At 47.3% G+C, this 20,085-nt stretch overlaps 1 protein-coding gene across 1 annotated transcript in view; it reads left to right on the forward strand.

Moving 5' to 3' along the window:
• DOC2B (double C2-like domains, beta) overlaps positions 1-19,780 on the forward strand; it is a gene marked incomplete at its 5' end in the record, with an annotated part of 39,419 nt that extends 19,639 nt beyond the window's left edge. The window contains 4 exons of the mRNA XM_006891088.1: positions 4,580-4,737; positions 17,957-18,038; positions 19,104-19,200; positions 19,644-19,780. Of these exons, the coding sequence (XP_006891150.1) occupies positions 4,580-4,737; positions 17,957-18,038; positions 19,104-19,200; positions 19,644-19,780 (474 nt within the window). The remainder of the gene's footprint in view (positions 1-4,579; positions 4,738-17,956; positions 18,039-19,103; positions 19,201-19,643) is intronic.
• Positions 19,781-20,085: the final 305 nt, after the last annotated feature.

The raw sequence follows: 20,085 nt of genomic DNA on the forward strand, positions 1-20,085 counted from the left end.
CCTCAGTGGCTTGTGTGTTGCTGTGATGCTGAACAGGACTCAGTGGTGCTTCTAAATTAAGATGGACTAGGAAGAAAAGCTTGGTCATCTACTTCAAAACAAGCCAGTGAAAACCCTGGCTATCACAACCATCTAGTCCGTAGCCCACATTGGGATGTGTGTCAGGGGCCACCTCACAGCAGCCAGGGGCCACACACATCAGACAGAGTTCAATTCCTTGTTCTGATAAAACGTGACATCACACTAGGTGTGTACAGTATGCTGGGTGAGCAGGGCAGGTTCTGGGGTGAGCTAGGGCTGCACAGGAAAGAGCGTCGGCTTATTTGGGACCCAGGGTGGCCAGTGAGAGTAGAGCAGGAGGAGTGGGAGTGGGGGACCCTGGAAATTGAGATCAGAGAGGAAAGGGAAAGAGAGGAGACCCTCGGAAGAACTTTCGCTTCCCCGTGAGATGAAGCCATAGCGGGGGGAAGCGGGGGGCTGGATAGGAGGTGTTTATTCTCACCAGCTGTATCTTCAGAGCAGTCTTAGGGGTGCAGAGTGAGCAAGGCCTTCCCACATCCTTTTGAACAGGACACACACTCTCACACACCACACTTGCACTCATACCCTGCAGGGCACACAGTGGCAGGGAGTGGGCAGGGGCTGCCAGGAGAGGTCAGTTAGGAAGAGTTCCCCAGCAGGCTGGCCCTGGCCTGGAGGTTAAGGGGCAGAGGTGGGAGAGGGGGTTGGTGCGGGCATGGGGAGGTTGGTGTGACCATGAGGACAAGGACAGAATCAGGATTTGGGGTCTGAGGACCCACAAAGAAGAGGTGACTGTTAACTAAGCAAGAAAGAGAGCAGCAGGGGATACGCAGAGCTCAGAGTGGGCGAGTTAGACTAGAGATGCCTGCTGAGATGCCCCAAAAAGACAGAAAATCATTCTCTCCTAGAGGTTACAGTTGTTTAAAAGTGATGGCCGAATGGACTTTACCCTCTGGCCGTGTCCAGCAGCTGAGCCCTTCCTGGTGGCCATTTCAGTCTATTTGTCCCTTCTGACACTATGCCACCCTCCCATCTCTCAGAAGGGCTAGGAGGGTGGTCAGAGCTCACAGAAACGCTGTGTCCTGCCTGAGGCCGCTTAGGACAGACTCTCTGTGTGTGTCTCTCTGTGTCTCCCTCTCCTTCTTCTTCTCCCTCTCCTCTCCCTCTCCCTCCCTCTCTCTCTCTCTCACACACACACACATACACACACACACACCCCCTTCTCCAGAGGCCTGGGTGTGGGCAGAGCTGGGGACATGCCCAGACCCCCGCAGGTGCCGGATCTCACACGCTGCACAGCAGCTGAGCTAAGCCAGGCCCAATGAGCAGCTCGCACCTGTGCCATCGCTTCCTGCCAGAAGCCCACATCTGTCATTTTGCATAACTCAATCAAGCTTTATCCCCCCCATCATGCGCTCTCCCACTCACAGGCATTTGTGTGACGGATCTAACCTTTTTTGTTTTATTATTAGTCACTAACCAGAGCTAACCTAGTTTCTCCAAATGATGTATGTCATTTATAAAAGGCAACATCAACTCCTACTCTAGTTGTGTTCCTGAGTTTTGATCACTGGCATAAACAAACAAGTGTGGGGGCATGTGAGAGAGAGAGAGAGTGTGTGTGTGCGCGCGTGTGTGTGTGTGTGAATGTGCATCTTTGTGAAAGAGTATGTGAACACATGTGTGTCTGTATGTATGTGTGTGTGACATGTACCTTATGAAGGTGTAAGCACAAGTACACATGTGTACAAGTGTGAATCTGTGTATACATGTGTATTTGCATGAGTGTGATGTGTTTGGTGAAAAGTGAATGTATGAGTGTATGATTGTGAATACATGGCCTTGTGTGTGCTTGTGTATTTGTATGTGAGAGCTTGTGTATGCTTGTGTGCGACGTGTTTTATGAATATATGCATGCTTGTGTGTGTATGTGTGTGTGAGAGAGAGAGAGAGCGAGCAGGACGATGTTTATCCTCACTTTAATTTGCTAATAGCACATTGGTTCAGACTGGCTCAGAAACAGAACTGGATGGGGATCGTAGGAGTACAGTTTAGGATAACAGCTGAGATGCATTATGGAGGTGCATTTTAGATCATTGTTGTTGTTGTTGTTGTTTTGTTATTGTTGTTATGTACCATCAAGTCAGAACTGACTTATAGCTGACCATCCAGCAGGTTTTCGGAGACAGTAAACCGCACAGGAAGAGATTGCTCCTTGGAGCATTTGGTAGATTTGAACCAGGTGCCTTTGGATTGACAGGACAGTTGTATACCACTAGGCTACCAGAGCTCCCGTTGTTGCTGTTAGTTGCCATCAAGTTGACGACAAGTCCATTGGGTCACGTACAACCACGTGAGGCGTTGCCCGGTCCTGCAGCATCCACACCGTTGCTGGGTCCATGTTGCAGTCACTGTGTATTATGAATTCCTTCCCACCTGGAGGCTCATCTTCCAGCTCTGCATCAAATAAAATTCTGTTGTCATAGGGTTGTCACGGGCTAATTTTTAAAACTATACCACCAGGCCTTTCTTCCTCATCTTAGTCTGGAAGCTTTGCTGAAACCTGCCCCTTGTTGTTATTTGAAATATCGCTTGACAACACTTTCAGCGTCATAGCACCATTCAAGCCACCACAGGACAGTAAATGGGCAGATGGGTGGTGGGCATCATCTCTAAGCCTGTTCTAATGTTGAACAGTTCAGTGGTCTTCATATGTTAAAACCAAAGTACAATATCCCAGCCCTGAAAAGAGAACTGAAAATATCCCCCTGATCCTTTACAGGGTTTGATTTGCCTCCCACCACACAAATTAGACAAGAGCCATGGTTTAGTGAGGGCCTCACACGCAGAGCCCAGGACTAGAGTGACAGATGATTAAATGTCACAGCCACGTCTGATCCATTGGTCGTGGCTGCCTGAGCACAGTGTTGGGTAAGGTGCTGAGGTTGCATCAGAGTGCACAGTAAATTCTGTTGTCAATTAGTCATGTCTGCTCAGGATATGGGAGTTGGAGAGAGGTGGCCATGGGTCACCTGCCAGATGTCCCTTCCTTCACCTCATGGGGTCCCATCTCCAAGGGAGTTTTAGATGTGGCCCTGCCTATGTGGGGACCACGTGGGGAGTCACATGAGTCTAAGAGCAGTCATAGAAAAGGGATCGCATGCTTGAGGAGGTTGGCAAATAGCTTGAAGAGAGGTCATCAGGCTGACGTGTCTGATGGGCAGATGGTGAAGGAGAGGAGGTTCCTGGTGACCTGTAACCTGAGGGCAGAAATGAGTGGTCTCCTGAGGGAGGGATAAAGGCTGGAGACCCGGCCTGTCTACTCCGGTGGCTCCTGAGGCAAAGGCATGAGCACTCCTGGCCTGGGGAATGTGTGTGTCAGGGCATTTTATAGGGGACCTGGGCCAGGACCACCCCTCACTACCCTAGCTCTCACCCCCCACAGCGACAAACGTTCCTGATGTGAGGCTGAGCCCAGAAGGGTCCATCTGTCCTTTTATTACCACCTTCACTGAGATAACCCTCCTGCCTGCCGGGGGTAACAAAATGTCAGCACACTCTGAAGACGCCCAGAGTACAGCGGGCAGACAGGTCAGGAAGCAGTTGGTTACCTGACACCTTCACAGAGGACCTGAGGCCCAGGGAGGACAGAACAGGACAATCAGGGAAGTCGCCCTGCCTGGACCCATAGAACTGAGCCTAAAAAAGGAGCAGACAGTGGTGAGGCCACCAGGCACTGAGCAGGGACCCCAAAGGTAGAGAGAGCAGACAACCTGCCTGAAGCTATGGAGAGGTCAGGCCAGGCGAGGCTGCGCACAGGAACAGTGTGGGGACAGCCCGGGGGAGCAGGCTGGGGCCAGGCCAGGCCCACACGCATTTTCTGTGGACAGCCAGAGAGTGAACAGTGCAGGCCTAGTGTCCTGGCGGCCTCTGTTGCGGTCACCCAGTTATGTTCTTTTGTAGCACCACACTTGACAATATGAAAATGAATAGACATGGCTCATTTTATTAAAAACTTACACTGGCATTTGAATTCCTTATCATTTTCATGAGTCATGAAATTTTTCTTTTTATTTCTTTTCAACCACTTAAAATGTGCAGTCATGAAGAAGACCATAAGAGGGCCACACAGGAGTAGGCAACAGGCAGGATGTGGCCCGTGGGCCATAGTTTGCTGACCCCTGGATGAGACCAGGTGTGTGACCTCATTGTGCAAGTGATGATAGCCACAGGCAGTAGTGATGGGGTCAGATTCTGTCTCAAGGAGATGCTGAAGAGAGGCCTTGAGGACAGCCGGGGAGCACTGACGAGGGCCTGGACTGAACAGGGGAGAGGCCATGAGGACAGCTGAGGAGCACTGACGAGGGCCTGGACTGAACAGGGGAGAGGCCATGAGGACAGCCGGGGAGCACTGACGAGGGCCTGGACTGAGCAGGCTTGGGTTAGGAGAGGCCTGTGAGTGACTTGAGTGGCCCACTGGCTGAGTGGGGAGGGTGGGCCAGGCCCCAGCTGGCAGAAGAAGCAAGTGAGGGCAGCTGAGTGACCACCCGCCCAACAGGTAGACAAGACAGAGGACAAGTCACTGGAGGAGCGGGGCCGGATCCTCATCTCACTGAAGTACAGCTCGCAGAAGCAGGGCCTGCTGGTCGGCATCGTGCGCTGTGCACACCTGGCTGCCATGGACGCCAATGGCTACTCAGACCCCTACGTAAAAACGTGAGTATGGGCCCCAGCTGCCACTTCCTCCTCTTCCTCACCTCAAGGGACACGGGCCCATGTGGCAAGTTCAGTAATTCCGTTCGGTGAACCCTGAAAAGAGCTGCATGCTTGATTTTCCTATTTGAGTCTTGAGTAATTGAGGGTTAAGTGTAACCCATTTCACAGATAAGGAAACTGAGGTAAACATTAGGTGGTGCAAAAGGAGCAACAACAGCATGGGAGTGGCCAAATCTGATCTGTGCCCACTTCAGAAAGGGGAACTAACATCATCAATAATATCCATAACAGCAAACAGCTGCTTGGTCAGACCTCCCACCCACATGCTCCTGCACCTCTTTCTCCCAACCATTTGGGTCCAGTAATCATTGTTGACTCACAGGCTTTACTCACAGTTGTGGGATTTAAGGGGAAAAGTTAGTGGGAAAAGAAAAGAACGTCATCCAGTGTAAATCCAGGTTTAGTCCAGCAGTCCCAAACCAGATTAACAGCAAGACGCAACTTCTCAATTAGTGAAACTTCAGCATATATGCATGAAGCCTCTGGTTTCCTCCGTCATCCAGCAGACAATACCTCATAGCCATTGTAAGTTAGTTTTTCCTCTAATCATCCAGCAAGAAAAACTTTTAACTGTGTGTCCTTTATCTTCAGAGCAGTTACAGATCAGCTTTTCTTTCAGTCACCCAGCAAGCTAATCTTTTAACTGTGGCCGTTACCTCCAGGGTTCCCCAGGTTACTCCTTACCACAGTCGCTTCACAGCAGTGCCACAATCTCTTCACAATCTCTCCACCACTGTCGTCTCCAGCATACTACACAGTGTGGAAAGCTCTCTCTTATATTGGTCCCACAGGTGTTGGTGATTTGCAAGACCGTATGTCTGCAGTTAAGGTAGCTGGAGACCATGCCCCTAACAGGGGCTAACACAGTGGCTTAAAAAGCCAATTCTAGGGGAGCTCTGGTGGCCTAGTGGCAAGAAGCTGTATTGCAATCCCAAAGGTGCACGGTTTGAATCCACCAGATGCTCTGCCAGACAAGGAGGGACAATTTCCTCCTGTACCAGTCAGATCTGATTTGATGGTACATGCACAAAAAATAATAAAATAAGGGTTTTTTTTAAAAAAGCCAATTCTAACACCACAAGTGGATTCTAGGCATCACATGGAAAGAAATTGCTTCCTGATGATATGTCCAGGCCTCCTGTGATCCAACAGTAGCAAGAGAAAGCTAGGGTAGGGTCAGAATGGAGTGGGTCAAGTCAAGTGAACGTATTATTCTAGCTCTGGTGAACAGAAAGAGCCTTTTCTAACTGCATTGTGTCATTTATAAATTATTGTTGTTGCTGTTAGGTGCAGTCGAGTAATTTATAAATGTGAATGAATTTGCAGCTAAGATAATAAATATATAAGTTAAAGATAATAAAAAAATGGAGGGGGGTCTGTGTCAGGATGAGCAAGAGGCTCTGCAGACAAAGATGCATGAATGGGCTGACCTGAGAGGACAGTGAGGAGGCCCAGGAGGCTGCTGGGGATGCCATTCCTACGGCTCCTGTGACATTTCTGTCACTTTTAAATTAGATGAAAAAATGATGCAGTCACTTTTGGACGAACATAGAGTTCTCTAGCCAAAACCCCAACCAGTTGTCATCTAGTCAATTGCAGTGTGTGGTGGCAACTCCGTATGTTACAGAGTAGAACTGCACGTCACAGTGACCTGGAAGCAGATCACCAGGCCTTTCTTCTGACGTGCCTCGGAGTGGATTCAAACCACCTGCCTTTAAATAAGCAGCATCAGGAGGGCACCCAAAGTTAATGGTTGATAGGTAGTTGGTGGTTGTTGTTAGATAGTATATGTCATTGCTATCCAGTCTGAACAGACTCATAACTATAATTTACAAGGGGATTAGCTCTGGTGGCTTTGAGGTAAAAAGTTGTGCTGCCAACCCTAAGGTACACAGTTCTAATCCACCAGCTGCTCTATGAGAGAAAGACGGGCAGTCTTCTCTGGCAGAATTTACAGCCTCTGAAAACCTGTTGGAAAGTCAGCAATGAGTTGATTCTAACACAACAGAACATTAACAACAAATTGTATGGGAACAGATTACCCAGCTTTCTCCTGTGGAGCCACTGATGGGTTTAAACTGCCAGAGAGGTGTAACCTTTGGGTATGGACTGTGCCCCCAGAACCCCCATATGTCTGTGTGTGCGTGAGTGTGTGTACACACATAAACTATACCCATTACTGTCGAGTCAATTTCAACTCCTAGCGACTCTAGGAGACAGAGTGGAACTGCCCCTAGGGTTTCCAAGGCTGTAAATCTTACATAAGCAAAACTGCCTTAATTTCTTTCAAAGAGCAGCTAGTGTATTCAGACTGATGACCTTTTATTTACAACCCAGCACTAACCTACTGCATCACCAGGGTTCCATGTTGTTGTTATTGCTGATAAGGACCATCAAGTCGAGTACGACTCATAGCGACCCTCTGAACGGATCTGAACCCTCTCCTGCCCACCCTTGTGCCATCCTCATCATCTCTGGTACGTGGAGGCCAGTGCTGCAGTCCTCATGCTGAGACCATGTCAAAAGAGAGGGTCTTGCTCACTTTTGCTGACTGTCCACTTTTTCAAGCTTGATGCCCTTTTTTCAAGAACTCGCCTCTCCTAACAACATACCCAAATATGAGGCGAAATTTTCCTCTAAGGTGGACTCTCGTTGCACTTTCTCCAGGATGTACTTGTTTGTGCTCTTGGCAATCCATAGGATATTTATTACTCTTCTCCAACACCACAACTCAAAGGCATTGATTCCTCTTCTGTCATTCTTAGTCATTGTCCAACTTTCAAATGCATAGCAAGTAGTTGAAAAGACTATGGCTTGGGTCAGGTCCACCTTAGTCTTTACACTAACGTCATTGCTAATTATCAATTTGGGAAGGAAGGTCCTTGATAGCAAATTTTCCCAAAGCATCACGTCTTCTGATTTCTTCACTGCTGGTACTAAGGCTATTAGTTGTGGATCCACGCAAAATAAAATCAACAACAACTTCAGTTTTTTCTCTCCATCATGCCTTTTGGGCCAGTGGTGAAGTTTTTGTCTTCTTGATGTTGAAATGTAATCTGCATTGACGGCCCAGTGTTTCTCCTCCTACTCATATAGTCAAGAAAAAGAAAAACCTCTGTTCGTGCAGAAACTCGTTCTTGAATGTCTATAGCATCATTATCCATGATAGCTGAAAAGTAGACATAGTCTAAATTACTAAAGTGACATCTATACAATAGTACTTGGCCATAAAAAGATTGGATATTTGGAGCCATACTGTACCCTGCATAAGTGAAACACTATGTTACGTGAAAGAAGTAAAAAACCAAAAAAACTCCCTATTATTGCATTATCCCCTTGTGAAATATCCAGAATAGGTAAATCCAGAGACAGAAAGTCGATTAGTGGTTTCCAGGGACTGAGGAAAGGGAAAATGGGGAGCGACTAGTCATAGGTCCAAGTTTTCTTTTGAGGTGATGAAAATGTTCTAGAATTAGGTGGTGGTGATGGTCGCACAACCCTGTGACTATACTGAAAACCACTGAATTAAATATTTTAAACAGGTGATTTGTACAAAGCTATGATAAAATGATTAGATGCCACCGGGATCTAGGAGTAGATAGACCCCAGTATAATGAGAGGCCCTTGGCATTCTACCTCAAGAAAACCATGAATTAGGGGAGCTCTGCTGGCCTAGTGGGTAAGGAGCTGCACTGCCAACCCAAAGAAAACCATGAATTGGGCTTTATCTTAAAACCATTAATAAACCAGGATATTCCAGTGGATTAGAGGTGCCAAGGTGAAAGGCAACACTCTTAGACTGTTTTTAGAAGCCATTTAAGAGACTCTCTAACTATTGGAGAGAAAGTTGGCACCACCTAGTGTAAATGGAAAATGTGGGTGCCCTGTGCCCTCGCTGTCTTCCTTCCAGGTTTATATCCTAGAAACTCATGCCTGGGTGGAAAGCTATTTATTGCAGCCTTGCTTGTAATAGCGACAAACTGGAAATAGCCAAGCGTTAATCAGCCAGGGAGAAGATTAATAAAATGTGGCATATGCCTCTAATGGAGTAATGCAGTTAAATGAATAAATTAGAACTCTGTGAATTAACACGGACAGCTCTCGAAAACAATGCTGAGCCAAAAAAAAAAAGCATACTGGAGAAGGATCCATTGTGAAACTGTGGGTATTTCTTCAACCATGCAGAGCAGTTCCTGATGGTGGTCAGTTCCTGATGGTGGTGGTCTCTCAGGGAGAGGGACAAACTGGAGTGGGGGGCAAAGGTGCTATCACCTCTACCTGCAATGCCAGATGACAAAAAAATGACATCTGAAGACAGTATGGTATGGAAAATGCAAATCAGGCTTGATGCCCATGTGACAGATTGACAGGCATTCCTGTTGGTGCATTCTCATGATACTGTGGGGGCTCTTGAGTTGATTGCAAGTCATAGCAGCCCTGTGTACAACAGAACAGAATCCTGCCAGGGCCTGCCACATCCTAACAATCACTACTAAGCTTGAGCCCTTGTTGCAACCACTGTGTCAATCCATTTCATTGAGCATCTTCCTCTTTTCCCCTGTCTCTGTCTACCACGCACTGCCCTTCTCCAGGAGCTGGTCCCTCCCAATAACATGCTCAAATGCTTCTGAGGATCATTCTGGTACACTTTTTCCAAGGCAGATTTGTTTATTCTTTTGGCAATCCGTGTTGTATTTAATGTTCTTCCAAACACCACAATTCAGACTTCAGTTCTTTGGTCTTCTTTATTCATTATCCAGTTTTCACATGCATATGAGATGATTGAAAATATCCTCATCTCCTTAGGGTAGGCACACCTTAGTCCGCAGAGTGACATCCTTGCTTTATAGTTCTTTTACAAGATCTTTGCAATAGACTTCCAATGCAATACATAGCTTGATTTCTTGACTTCCATACCCATTGATCATAGATCAAAGTAAAATGAAGTATTTGATAACCTCAATCTTTTCTCCATTTATCATGATGTTGCTTATTGGTCTAATTGTGGGAATTTTTTTCTTTATGTTGAAGTGCAATCCATACATACCAAAGTAAATTGTTCAAGTCTTCATTTTTAGCAAACTAGGTTGTGTATCTTGACTCTTCCTTCAATCCTTCATATACTCCAGCTTTTCAGATTATTTGTTCAACATAGAGATTGAGAAAGTATAGTAAAAGGGTACAACTCTGACATGCACCTTTCCTGATTTTTAAACCATACAGTATTCCCTTGTTCTGTTCAAACAACTCTCTCTTGGTTCTATATACAGGCTCTACATGAGCACCATTAAAGTGTCCTGAAATTTACATTCTTCCCAATGTTTGTTAAGAACCACACAGCTGAGTGCTTTTGCGTAGTCAAGTAATATCTTTCTGCTATTCTTTGCTTCCAGGAAAAAAATCCATCAGCAGTGATACTCTTAGTTCTGTGGCCCCTTCTGAATCTAGCTTGAGTTTCTGGAAGTTCCTTGTTGATATGTATGGTCCCAAGCTTTTAAAAAGTATCTTTAGGGAAGAAAAAAAAAGTATCTTCAGCAAGATTTTACTGTGTATGCTATTCATGATTGTTGTTGTTGTTGTTGTTGTTATGTGCCGTCGAGTAGCTCGTAGTGATCCTTTGTACAGTAGCCCTAAACCCTGCTCTATCCTGGGCCAACCTCACTGTCTCTGACACACCTACTCCCATTACCCCAATCACTGAATCAATCCATCTCATTGAGGGTCTTCCTCTCCTGCACTGTCCCTCCGCCCTCCCAAGCATGATGTCCCTCTCCAAGGACTGGTCCCTCCTTGCAACATGTCCAAAGTATCAGACGAAGTTTCAGAATCCTTGCCTCCAAGGAGCAGCCTGGTTTAACCCTCTTCAGGTCGAACCTGTTTGTTCTCCTAGCAGTCCATGATATAGTCAACACTCTTCTCCAGCACCACAGCTCAAAGGCATCTGTTCTCTATCATTCCTTGTCACACTCCAGCTCTCTCACGCATAGCATGTGATTGCGAAGACTATGGCCCAGATCAGGTGCACCTTAGTCTCCAGACTGATGCCATTGCTCTTCAGAACTCTGGAGCGGTCCCTGACAGCTGACTTTCCCAATGTAATTTATCTCTTGATTTCCTGGTTGCTGGTACCAAGAGTGTTGATTGTGCAACCAACCAAACTAAAACTGTTAACAATGTCAATCTCTTTACCATCCATAATGATACTGCCAGTTTGCCCAGTGGTAAGAATCTTTGTTTTCTTGATGTTGAGCTTCAATCCATATAGGAGGCTGCAGTCCTTGACCTTCTGCAGCAAGCGCGTTAGGTCCTCCTCAGTTCCATCAAGCAGGGTTGTGTCATCTGCATAATGCAGTTGTTGATGAATCCTCCTCCAATCATGATGCCACATTCCTCCTCATACAGCCCAGCATCCCGGATGATCTGTCCTGCCTACAGATTGAAAAGGTATAGAGGAAGAATGCATCCCTGGTGGACACCCTTCCTGACTATGGACCACACAGTGTCTCCTTGCTCTGTTATGATGACTGCCTCTTGGTTCAAGTATAGGTTTCACATAAGCACAATCAAATGTTCTGGAATTCTCATTCTTCTCAGAGTCAGCCACAGTTTGTTGTAATCGACACAGTCAAAAGCCTTTGCATAGTCAATGAAACACAGATAGACATTCCTCTGGTACTCTGCTTTCTGCCAAGATCCATCTAACATTAGCTATAATATCCCTAGTACCACAGCCTCTTCTAAACCCAGCCTGCACATCTGGCAGTTCTCTGTTGATGTGTTGCTCCAGTTGTTTTTGGATAATTTTCAGCAGAATCTTGCTTGCATGTGATATTAATGATGCTGTATTATAAATTCTACATTGGATCTGTTGGATCGTCTTTAAAATGGTCACAGACTTTTCTGGTCAATTGGCCAGATAGTTGTTTTCTAAATTTCTTGGCATAGATAAGCACTCCAGCAGAGCATTGGTTTGAGGAGCATTTCAGTGAGTATCCTGTCAATTTCCTGGACCCATTTCTTTTGACACCAGTGCCTGTGGTGCAGCTTGAATGTCTTCTTTCATCACCGTTGTTCTTGATGATATGCCACTTCTTGTCAGCTAGTTTCTTTTGGGTACAGTGTTTCTATTCCTTCCATCTTCTTTTGATACTTCCTGCTTCATTCAATATTATGTTTATAAAATATTTCAGTATTGCAACCTAAGGCTTGATTTTTTTTAACATTTATTTCAGCTTCAGAAATTCTAAGTATGTTCTTCCCTTTTGATTTTATAACTCCAGGTCTTTTTACATTTCATTATAATGCTTTACTCTGTCTTCTCAAGGCACCTGTGGCTATAATCTGTTCAGCTCTCTTATTGCATAATTTCTTCCATTTGCTTTAGCATTCTACATTCTAGAACAAGAGCCTGATGTCTGTTCTGACATCATGTGAGTCTTCCATTTCTTTCTCAGCTTTTTTATTTAATTGGGGGGGGGGTTTACATTGCATTTCACTCACATGCATTTGTATACATTGTTTTATATAGTTGATTATTATTGATCTGTTCCTTTTACCACTCCATCTCCACGAGTCCCCATTGAATCTTCCCATTCCTTCTTCCCCATCTGCTCACCATCCTCTACTACTTCATTTCTTTTCCTCCTTCACTTTCTTTCTCCTCCCGCATCATCTTCCCTCCTTGAAAAGTCATACATATCATGTTCAGTTCTCTTCCTGTTTTCACAATAGTGGGTGTATGCTGTATTTGTCCTTTTATAACTGAGTTATTTCACGCAGCATAATGCTTTATAAACTCTTCTAGGTTGAGTCTTATCTTACAAGTGTTTCATTGTTCTTTAAATAGGGCTGTGTAGTATTCCATTATGTAAAAGATACCACTGTTTCTCTAACCATTGTCTGTCCATGGACGGGGGTGACTCCATGGCACATAATTACAACAACAACTATTGTGAATAACACTGTTATGAACACAGATGTAAATCTCTCCCTTAGTGTCCCATCATTCATTTCCCTGGAGGCTGAATTGTGCAAAACATTCAGAGATGAACTATCACTGATTCTACTCAAATTATTTCATTACACAGAAAAAGAAGGTACACTTTCAGAGTCATTCCATGAAGGAAGCCTAACCCTAATACCAAAACCAGGTAAAGACATCACTGAAAAAGAAAACTGTAAACCGACATCCTCATCTTTTTCATGACATTTTGCTTTCTTTATATTTGATGTCCTTCATGTTTGATCACCCCATAACTTGTCCTGTTTTCAATCCTTAGTGTTCAGTGCATCCAGGGTATTCTTAAGATGGTCTGTAAATTCAGGTGGGGTAGACTCAGGTTCTCGCTCTCACAGACTTATTTAACTTCATTTCCTGTATTTGTGTTGTTAGGTGCTGTTGAGAATGACTCACAGCAACCCTATGAACAACAGATCTGAACCCTGTCCTATCCTGAGCCGTCTTCTTCATCTCTGACACACTTGAAGCCATTGCTGCAGTCACTGTATCAATCCAACAGGTCTTTTGTTGGTCTCCACTTCTCCAAGTCTGATGTCCCTTTCCAAACCTCTCCCAAAGTATATGAGACAAAGCTTCACTGTGCTTGCCTCCAGGGATCACTCTGACTGCACTTTTTCAAGACATAGCTGTTTATTCTTTTGCAGTTCATTGGATATTCGTACTCTTCTCGAACACCACAACTCAAAGGCACCGATTCTCCTGTCATTCCCATATTGTTAGATGCCATGGAGTTGAATACAACTCATAATGACCCTATAGACACAATGACCCTCCTATTCTCACAATCTCTGACACACTTGACCCCATTGCTGCAGTCACTGTGTCAGTCCACCTCATCAAGGGCCTTCCTCTCTTTTGCTGACCCTCCATCTTTAAAAATGATGTCCCTCTCCAAGGAATAACCTCCCTAGCAACATTCCCAAAGTATGTGAGGTGAAGCTTTGTTGGCCTTGCCTCTGATGGGAGCAGCACCCTGGCTGTACTTTCCCCAGGACTTACCTGTCTGCTCTCTTGGCAGTCCATTCAGCACTCTTCTCCAGAACCACAGCTCAAAGTCATCAATTCTTCTGTCATCCATAGTCATTGTCCAGACTTCAGATGCACAGCAAGTGACTGAAAAGACCTTAACTGCCACTTCCTAATTATGTCGCCAAGAGAAATTAAGAGGTTATGTCCACACAAAAAGATTATTTTGAGTGTTCATAGGAGCCTTATCCATTATAGCTAAAAATGGGAGAGAATCCAAGTCCCATCAATGGATAACCCAAATGGGGTTCACCCATATAGTGGAACATTATTCAGCCATAAAAGAAATGAAGTTCTTCTTGTTTGCAATCACATGGATGAAACTTCATGCTGAGTGAAAGAAATTGGTCACAAGGACCACGTACGGTCTGATCTTTCTCATGTGAAATGTCCAGAACAAGCAAGTCCATGGAGACACAAAGTAGATTAGTGGTTGTCAGGGGCTGATATTTCTAACACCTGCCCCCGCCTCAGGCCAGGTCAGTATGACTGACCACAGACAAGCCGCTCAAGGAGGCCCCTATACCAGATCCAGGCTCCACCTGCAGACCCCACAGTTACCTCAAAATCACGAGTCTGCTGATGCAGGTGAGATATAGGAGCCGCTGTTCATGGGTCTCTGCTCCAGGGTCTCCACCTCTGAAAAGCCCCGCCCATGGCCTGTCCTTGCTGAAAGCAGGGAAAATAAAAGTGTAGGCTAGACCCTGAATGGGGCAGCTCCTGGCCTTATCCTCAGCAGGGCCTCTGTGACTCCGGGAAGGGGACCATCTACCGTTACCCCCATGGTTGATGCTAAAGAGAAAAAAAAAGGGGGGGGCTTTTTTTCCCCATAAACCCTGTCCATGGTGATAAATGTCTGTTTCCCCACTTTAGCACTGAAAAAGTCCATCACCAAGTTCCACAAAGGGATAGAAAGTGCTCAGTGCTATAGGGCGGATAGGGGAGAAAGCCCCAAGTGGCACTGTGGTTAAAGCACTTGTCTTCAAAATGGAAATTGGCAAAACCTCACAGCCATGGAGTCAGAACTAGCTGGCAGCTGACCCTCATTGGGTTACCAAGGCTGTGGACCGAACGAGAGGGGATCATCCATCTTTCTGTCGCAGAGCCACTGGTGGATGCAAATGACTGCAGAAGTCTAGCTGCTGGGTTCGCAGTGTGGCTCCCTGTGGACCAGGCTGCCCACTGGGTTGGAACCAAGTCATAATTGACCCTTTCGCCTGCTTTCAGAGGCGGTGAATTTCACAGAAGGAGATTTCCTTTCTCCCTCAAAGCAGTCAGTGGATTCAAACTGCTTGCCTTTGTGTTGGCAGCACAACTCCTTACCGAGGAGGCCGCCAGCACTCCTTAAGTAGAAGATAGATGGTTCTAACCCCCCAGCCACTCTGCAGAAGAGAGGTGCAGCAGTCTGCTAGAGATTTCACAGGTATGGAATCCTAGGGGGCAGTTCTGCTCAGTGAGAGTAGTTATTTAAAAATAAATCACTGACATGCAGGGACCATGCTGTGGCTGCATTCCCAATAGCCTTCTGTTTTTATCTCCATTTTACACCAGAGAAAACTGAGGAAACTTGACGCAGCTCGCTGTGCCACCTGGGAGCACACTTCCTTCTCCAGGCCTCTCCTCAGGAAAAACGAAAGGGACCAGGGGGAGAGTCCCTTCTAGAAGGTGTTAGGGAGACAGAGGTGGTTACGTAGAAGCCCCCAGAATGGGGTGTTTGAGTCCCCTCTCTTCCATTTAGGGAGCTCTGGTGGCCTAGTGGTAAGGAGTTGTGCTGCCAACACAAAAGCAAGTGGTTCAAATCCACCGGTGGCTGAGCAGTCTCCTCCAGTGCTGGGGCAGGAGGTCCTGACAAGAGCGGTGCGGAGTCACTGGGTGGTGCAAATTGTTAACACGCTCAACTCCTAACAGAAAGGTTGGAGGTTCAAGTCCACCCAGAGGCACCCTGGTGATCTACTGCTGAAAAAGCAGCCGATGAGAACTCTGCCGAGCTGTGCTCACCCAACACACGCAGAGCGTCGTGAGTCAGAGGCGCCTGCATGGCACCAGGCTTCTTAGTGGCTCTGACGTCGTTTCAGAGTCTGGATAAAACACATGTGGTCGATCTGTTCCCCAGTTGAAGAACATGTGGGTTCTCTCCAATATGGGGCGATTATATAAAGCTGCTACAAATGTTCACCAGCAGGTTTGTGTGGGCATATGTCGCTTCTCCCACCACCCCCAATTTTCTGTTTCTATAATGAGCCAGTATTATTTATAAAAATCACAATTTCAAAAACATAATGTAAAGCAACAGTGAGAAACCATTTTCTGCCTCTCAAACCAGTAAGGCTTTTCAAGGCAGTGGCGCTCAGCTCGCTGGAGGGCCCTGATCATGGAGTCGATTCCGACCCACAGCTGGGCCTCCGCTGGGTTTCTGGGTGTAAACCCCACGGGAAGAGATGTGGAGGGAGAGGCGGATCAGAACCACCACAGACTCACAGGCTTGGGTTAGTGGCACAGCTTTCTGTGGATGACACCATGAGGGCTCCCTTGGTGAGAGCTGTTGTTGTTGTGCACCATCCAGTAGGAACCAACTCAGAGTGGACCCTCTTTAATTCCCGAAGCAGTAAATCACACAGAAAGAGGTTGTCTGTCTTTCTGTGTCTGAGCAGCTGGTGGATTCAAACCACCTGCTACGTTGGCAGTGCAACTCCTTAGCATTAAACCACCCAGAATTCCCTCAATCATAACTACTGTTGTTGTTTTCGGTAGGTACCTTTGAGTCAACTATGACTCATGAAACCCTAAGAGCAACAGATCTTCCCTCTGTCTTATCCTGTGCCATCCTCATCTCTGAGACACTAGAGCCCTTTGCTGAGGTCACAGTATCCAATTATTAATGGCTGCTTGCAGCCATTTCTCCTAATTTTTAGTGGCTTCCTATCTGGGGTCTATGTCTAATACTGTAACTACCCACCTTCCTCTATTCATAGGGTTTTCAATGACTTGTCGTTGCAGAAGTGGATAGCCAATCCTTCTTCCTAGTCTGTCTTTACCCAGGAGCTCTGACACACAGGGGACTCTTCTGGTACCTGAAACACTGGTGGCACAGATCTCAGCCTTAGAGCACCCTACAAACCACAGCAGTACAGCAGACTGACAGACAAACGTATCAATAAGGGCAAATAACAACACCCAATCCATACACATCTAAGATCTTAATTGGCACCATGCAAACCATTCCCCAATAATTGAACTGACAGATAGGTGTTGTACCTGTAAAGACAACCAGGCATATACATGTCATGGGACGGTACAGCCTTTTCAGACCACAGCTGAAACCCATGGTGGCAGGATGGGGTCTTGGATAAGAGTATTGGCACAGACAGTGGCATAGAGTCATTTTTGGTGCTAGTTTTTAGCATAGGTCCGAGGGCCATAAGTCCCATGTGCCTTAAGCACCTGGAAGGGCCTGTCCTTGCTCCCTTTTGCCCACAGACCTCCACTCTGCTGCTCAGAACCTGTTGCATGGCTCCAGCTGCCCCTGCTGTTGCCTGCAGACCTCTTCCCAGTGCCTCTGGATTCAGTGGGCAATAAAAGATTTGCAGAAACAAAGAAAAACTTCTTTCCTAGGAAATGAGTGGGACTCCATGGTTAGTTTCTGTAATGGCCATGTAAATGGAAGTTCCTTTGATGAAGGGAGCACTTACTCCTCCCACTGCAGCTGTCAGCTCACTTAGTGAGCCAAAGTGGTGGTGGTGGTAGTAGGGATCACAGAGTAAGTTCCAGCTAAGAGCAAACTATAGCATAGCCAAATAAAACACTGCTCAGTCCCTGTGCTGTCCCGCCATCACTCTACTTTGAGCTCATTGTTCTAGCCACTGTGACCCTACATGTGGCTAAGGACTCTCCTCTTTTTCATTAACTTTCTGCCCTACCAAGCATAATGTCCTACTCAAAGCCTTGTCTCTTCTGATCACCCCCAAAGTAGTTGGGAATATCCAGTGGTTATGCTGAAAAGAGAGTCTGGGAATATTTCTCCATGAATAGAAAGCTCTTCCAAGCCCTATGGCCTCAGTCAAGAGTCCTATTGCTTCTCCTCACCTCCCAACTGCCCCTTGGTTGTCATTGCAGATACCTGAAGCCAGACGTGGACAAGAAATCCAAACACAAGACTGCAGTAAAGAAGAAAACCCTGAACCCAGAGTTCAATGAGGTAGGAGAGGCCAATGGAGCAGGCAGAGAGCTACTGGAGGGGTGGATTTGGGGTTTGAATGGCTGTGGTGAGCAGTGGAGGTGGAAAGAGAGGGTGAGGAAAGCCCAGCACAGGCTACAAAGCTCCTGAAGGGAGCGAGCTGACAGGATGGTGGCCATGTTCGCTTTGGCAGGGGAAGCTGGGCATGTGTGGAGAGTCCCAGGTTCCTCACTGAGATAAGCAGGGGGATAGTGGGGCCCAGGAAAGTTATTGTGAGGGAGCTAAGGGTGAGCTTTATGTGAGACACTGATACACTGAGGTTCCAGTGGATACTTGGGTCCCCAGACCCAGGGAGTGGACACAGTTAAACATAAAGACTTAGAATGTCACAGTCATGATGGAGGTGTCCTCCAAGAAATAAGGATGGGGAAAAGAACAGAGGGACCTCAGGAGAGCTTAAACCACATCAACACTTCTGGGGCGGACAGAGCAGGCTAAATAGAAGCTTCCAGAGACCACTAGGGTACCCAATATTGGAAGGCCCCAGAAGCTGATGGGAGAGAGTGTTCCACAAGAAGGTCGTGGGCAGCTGAGTCACCCCTGAGAGGAGCCAAGAGCACAAGACTGTCCAGTGTGCATTCAGACACACTCAGACTCACTGCTGTTGAGTCATAGGACTCCCAGTGACCCTCCACTGAACAAACCGCCACAGGAGAGTGCCCATCTGGTGAGTTCAAGGCATAGGGAGGGCCTGGCCTTTGCACTGGCAGTGCAGCTCGTTACAGGCTACACCACCCCTGAGTCACATGGGTGCGACCACTCAGAAGCTCTTGGGATCTTGTCAGAATAGACTTGATTGCCGTGGGCTTAGGGTTTGGGTCTCTTGGAAGCAGAATCAGTGTAAGGGGAGAGTGAGGTTGGAGCGGAACCCCAGAGGACCCCATCTGAATGTTCATGCTCGCTCTTTGAGTGCCCACCCATCACCCACCACCATGCGCTGACCTCCTCACCCCATGGGGTTCCCCCAGCCCCTGCACCGTCCCAGGCACCGTAGCATTTACTTTAGCACCCCCTTCTGGCCCCCAGGAGTTCTGTTACGAGATTAAGCATGGGGACCTGGCCAAGAAGACGCTGGAGGTCACTGTTTGGGACTACGACATTGGAAAATCCAATGACTTCATTGGTAAGAATTTACCCACTGGTGAAAGGTCACACCATAGTTAACCCATGTGTCTTTCTGGGGTTCAGCAAAGGGCAGTGACTCCCCTTTTCATGGCCTCTGGGGAAGGCTGGGGCTTCACTCAGAGACGGTGAGGGCCCTCAGAGATTGGGCAGCCTGACTGCATATGACAAATGAGGAGACTGAGGCCAGAGCGGAAGAGGGGACTGCACAGGCCACCGGTGGTCTGTAGTGGAGCAGGGACAGGAGGTCGTGCTGCCACTTATCTCAGGCAGCTGGCTCAGTAACTAAGCTTTCATGAGCCTGGATTCCTGGTGTGTCTGGGTGCTCCATCCCCGGCGCAGGGAGACGGGGAGCATGAAGGTGGAAGTCCAGGCCGGACATGGGAGCTGAGAGGGGTGCCTGGGAGTCCAGCTGGTCCTGGAGCTGCGCCTCCCGCCCCACAGGCGGCGTGGTCCTGGGCATCAACGCCAAGGGTGAGCGCCTGAAGCACTGGTTTGACTGCCTGAAGAACAAGGACAAGCGGATCGAGCGCTGGCACACGCTGACCAACGAACTCCCAGGGGCCATTCTCAGCGACTGACCACCCGCCGGCCGCTGCACCTGCCCACTCGTCCCAGGCCCCCATGGGCCTGGACCTGGTCTTCCTTAGCTGCCACCAAGGGCCACCGCCCCCACGTTGGGGGAGGTTAGGACACCTGCTTGGACACAGAGATCCTGTGTGGAGGGCCCTGGCAGCTGGCCAGAGGACCTTGACCTCAGTACCCACCCAGAGGCACTGGAACCCTCAGCAGTGAGTCACAGGAGGGCCCAGCTGAGGCTGGGAGGGCAGGGCACCCAAGAGTGACAGGTGGGGCAGTAAGAACGGTGAGAAGCGAGAATACAGGG

The sequence above is a fragment of the Elephantulus edwardii genome, unplaced genomic scaffold (genome assembly GCF_000299155.1).
Source record: "Elephantulus edwardii isolate Elephantulus edwardi_28Jun2011 unplaced genomic scaffold, EleEdw1.0 scaffold00094, whole genome shotgun sequence".
Taxonomy (NCBI): Eukaryota; Metazoa; Chordata; class Mammalia; order Macroscelidea; family Macroscelididae; genus Elephantulus; species Elephantulus edwardii.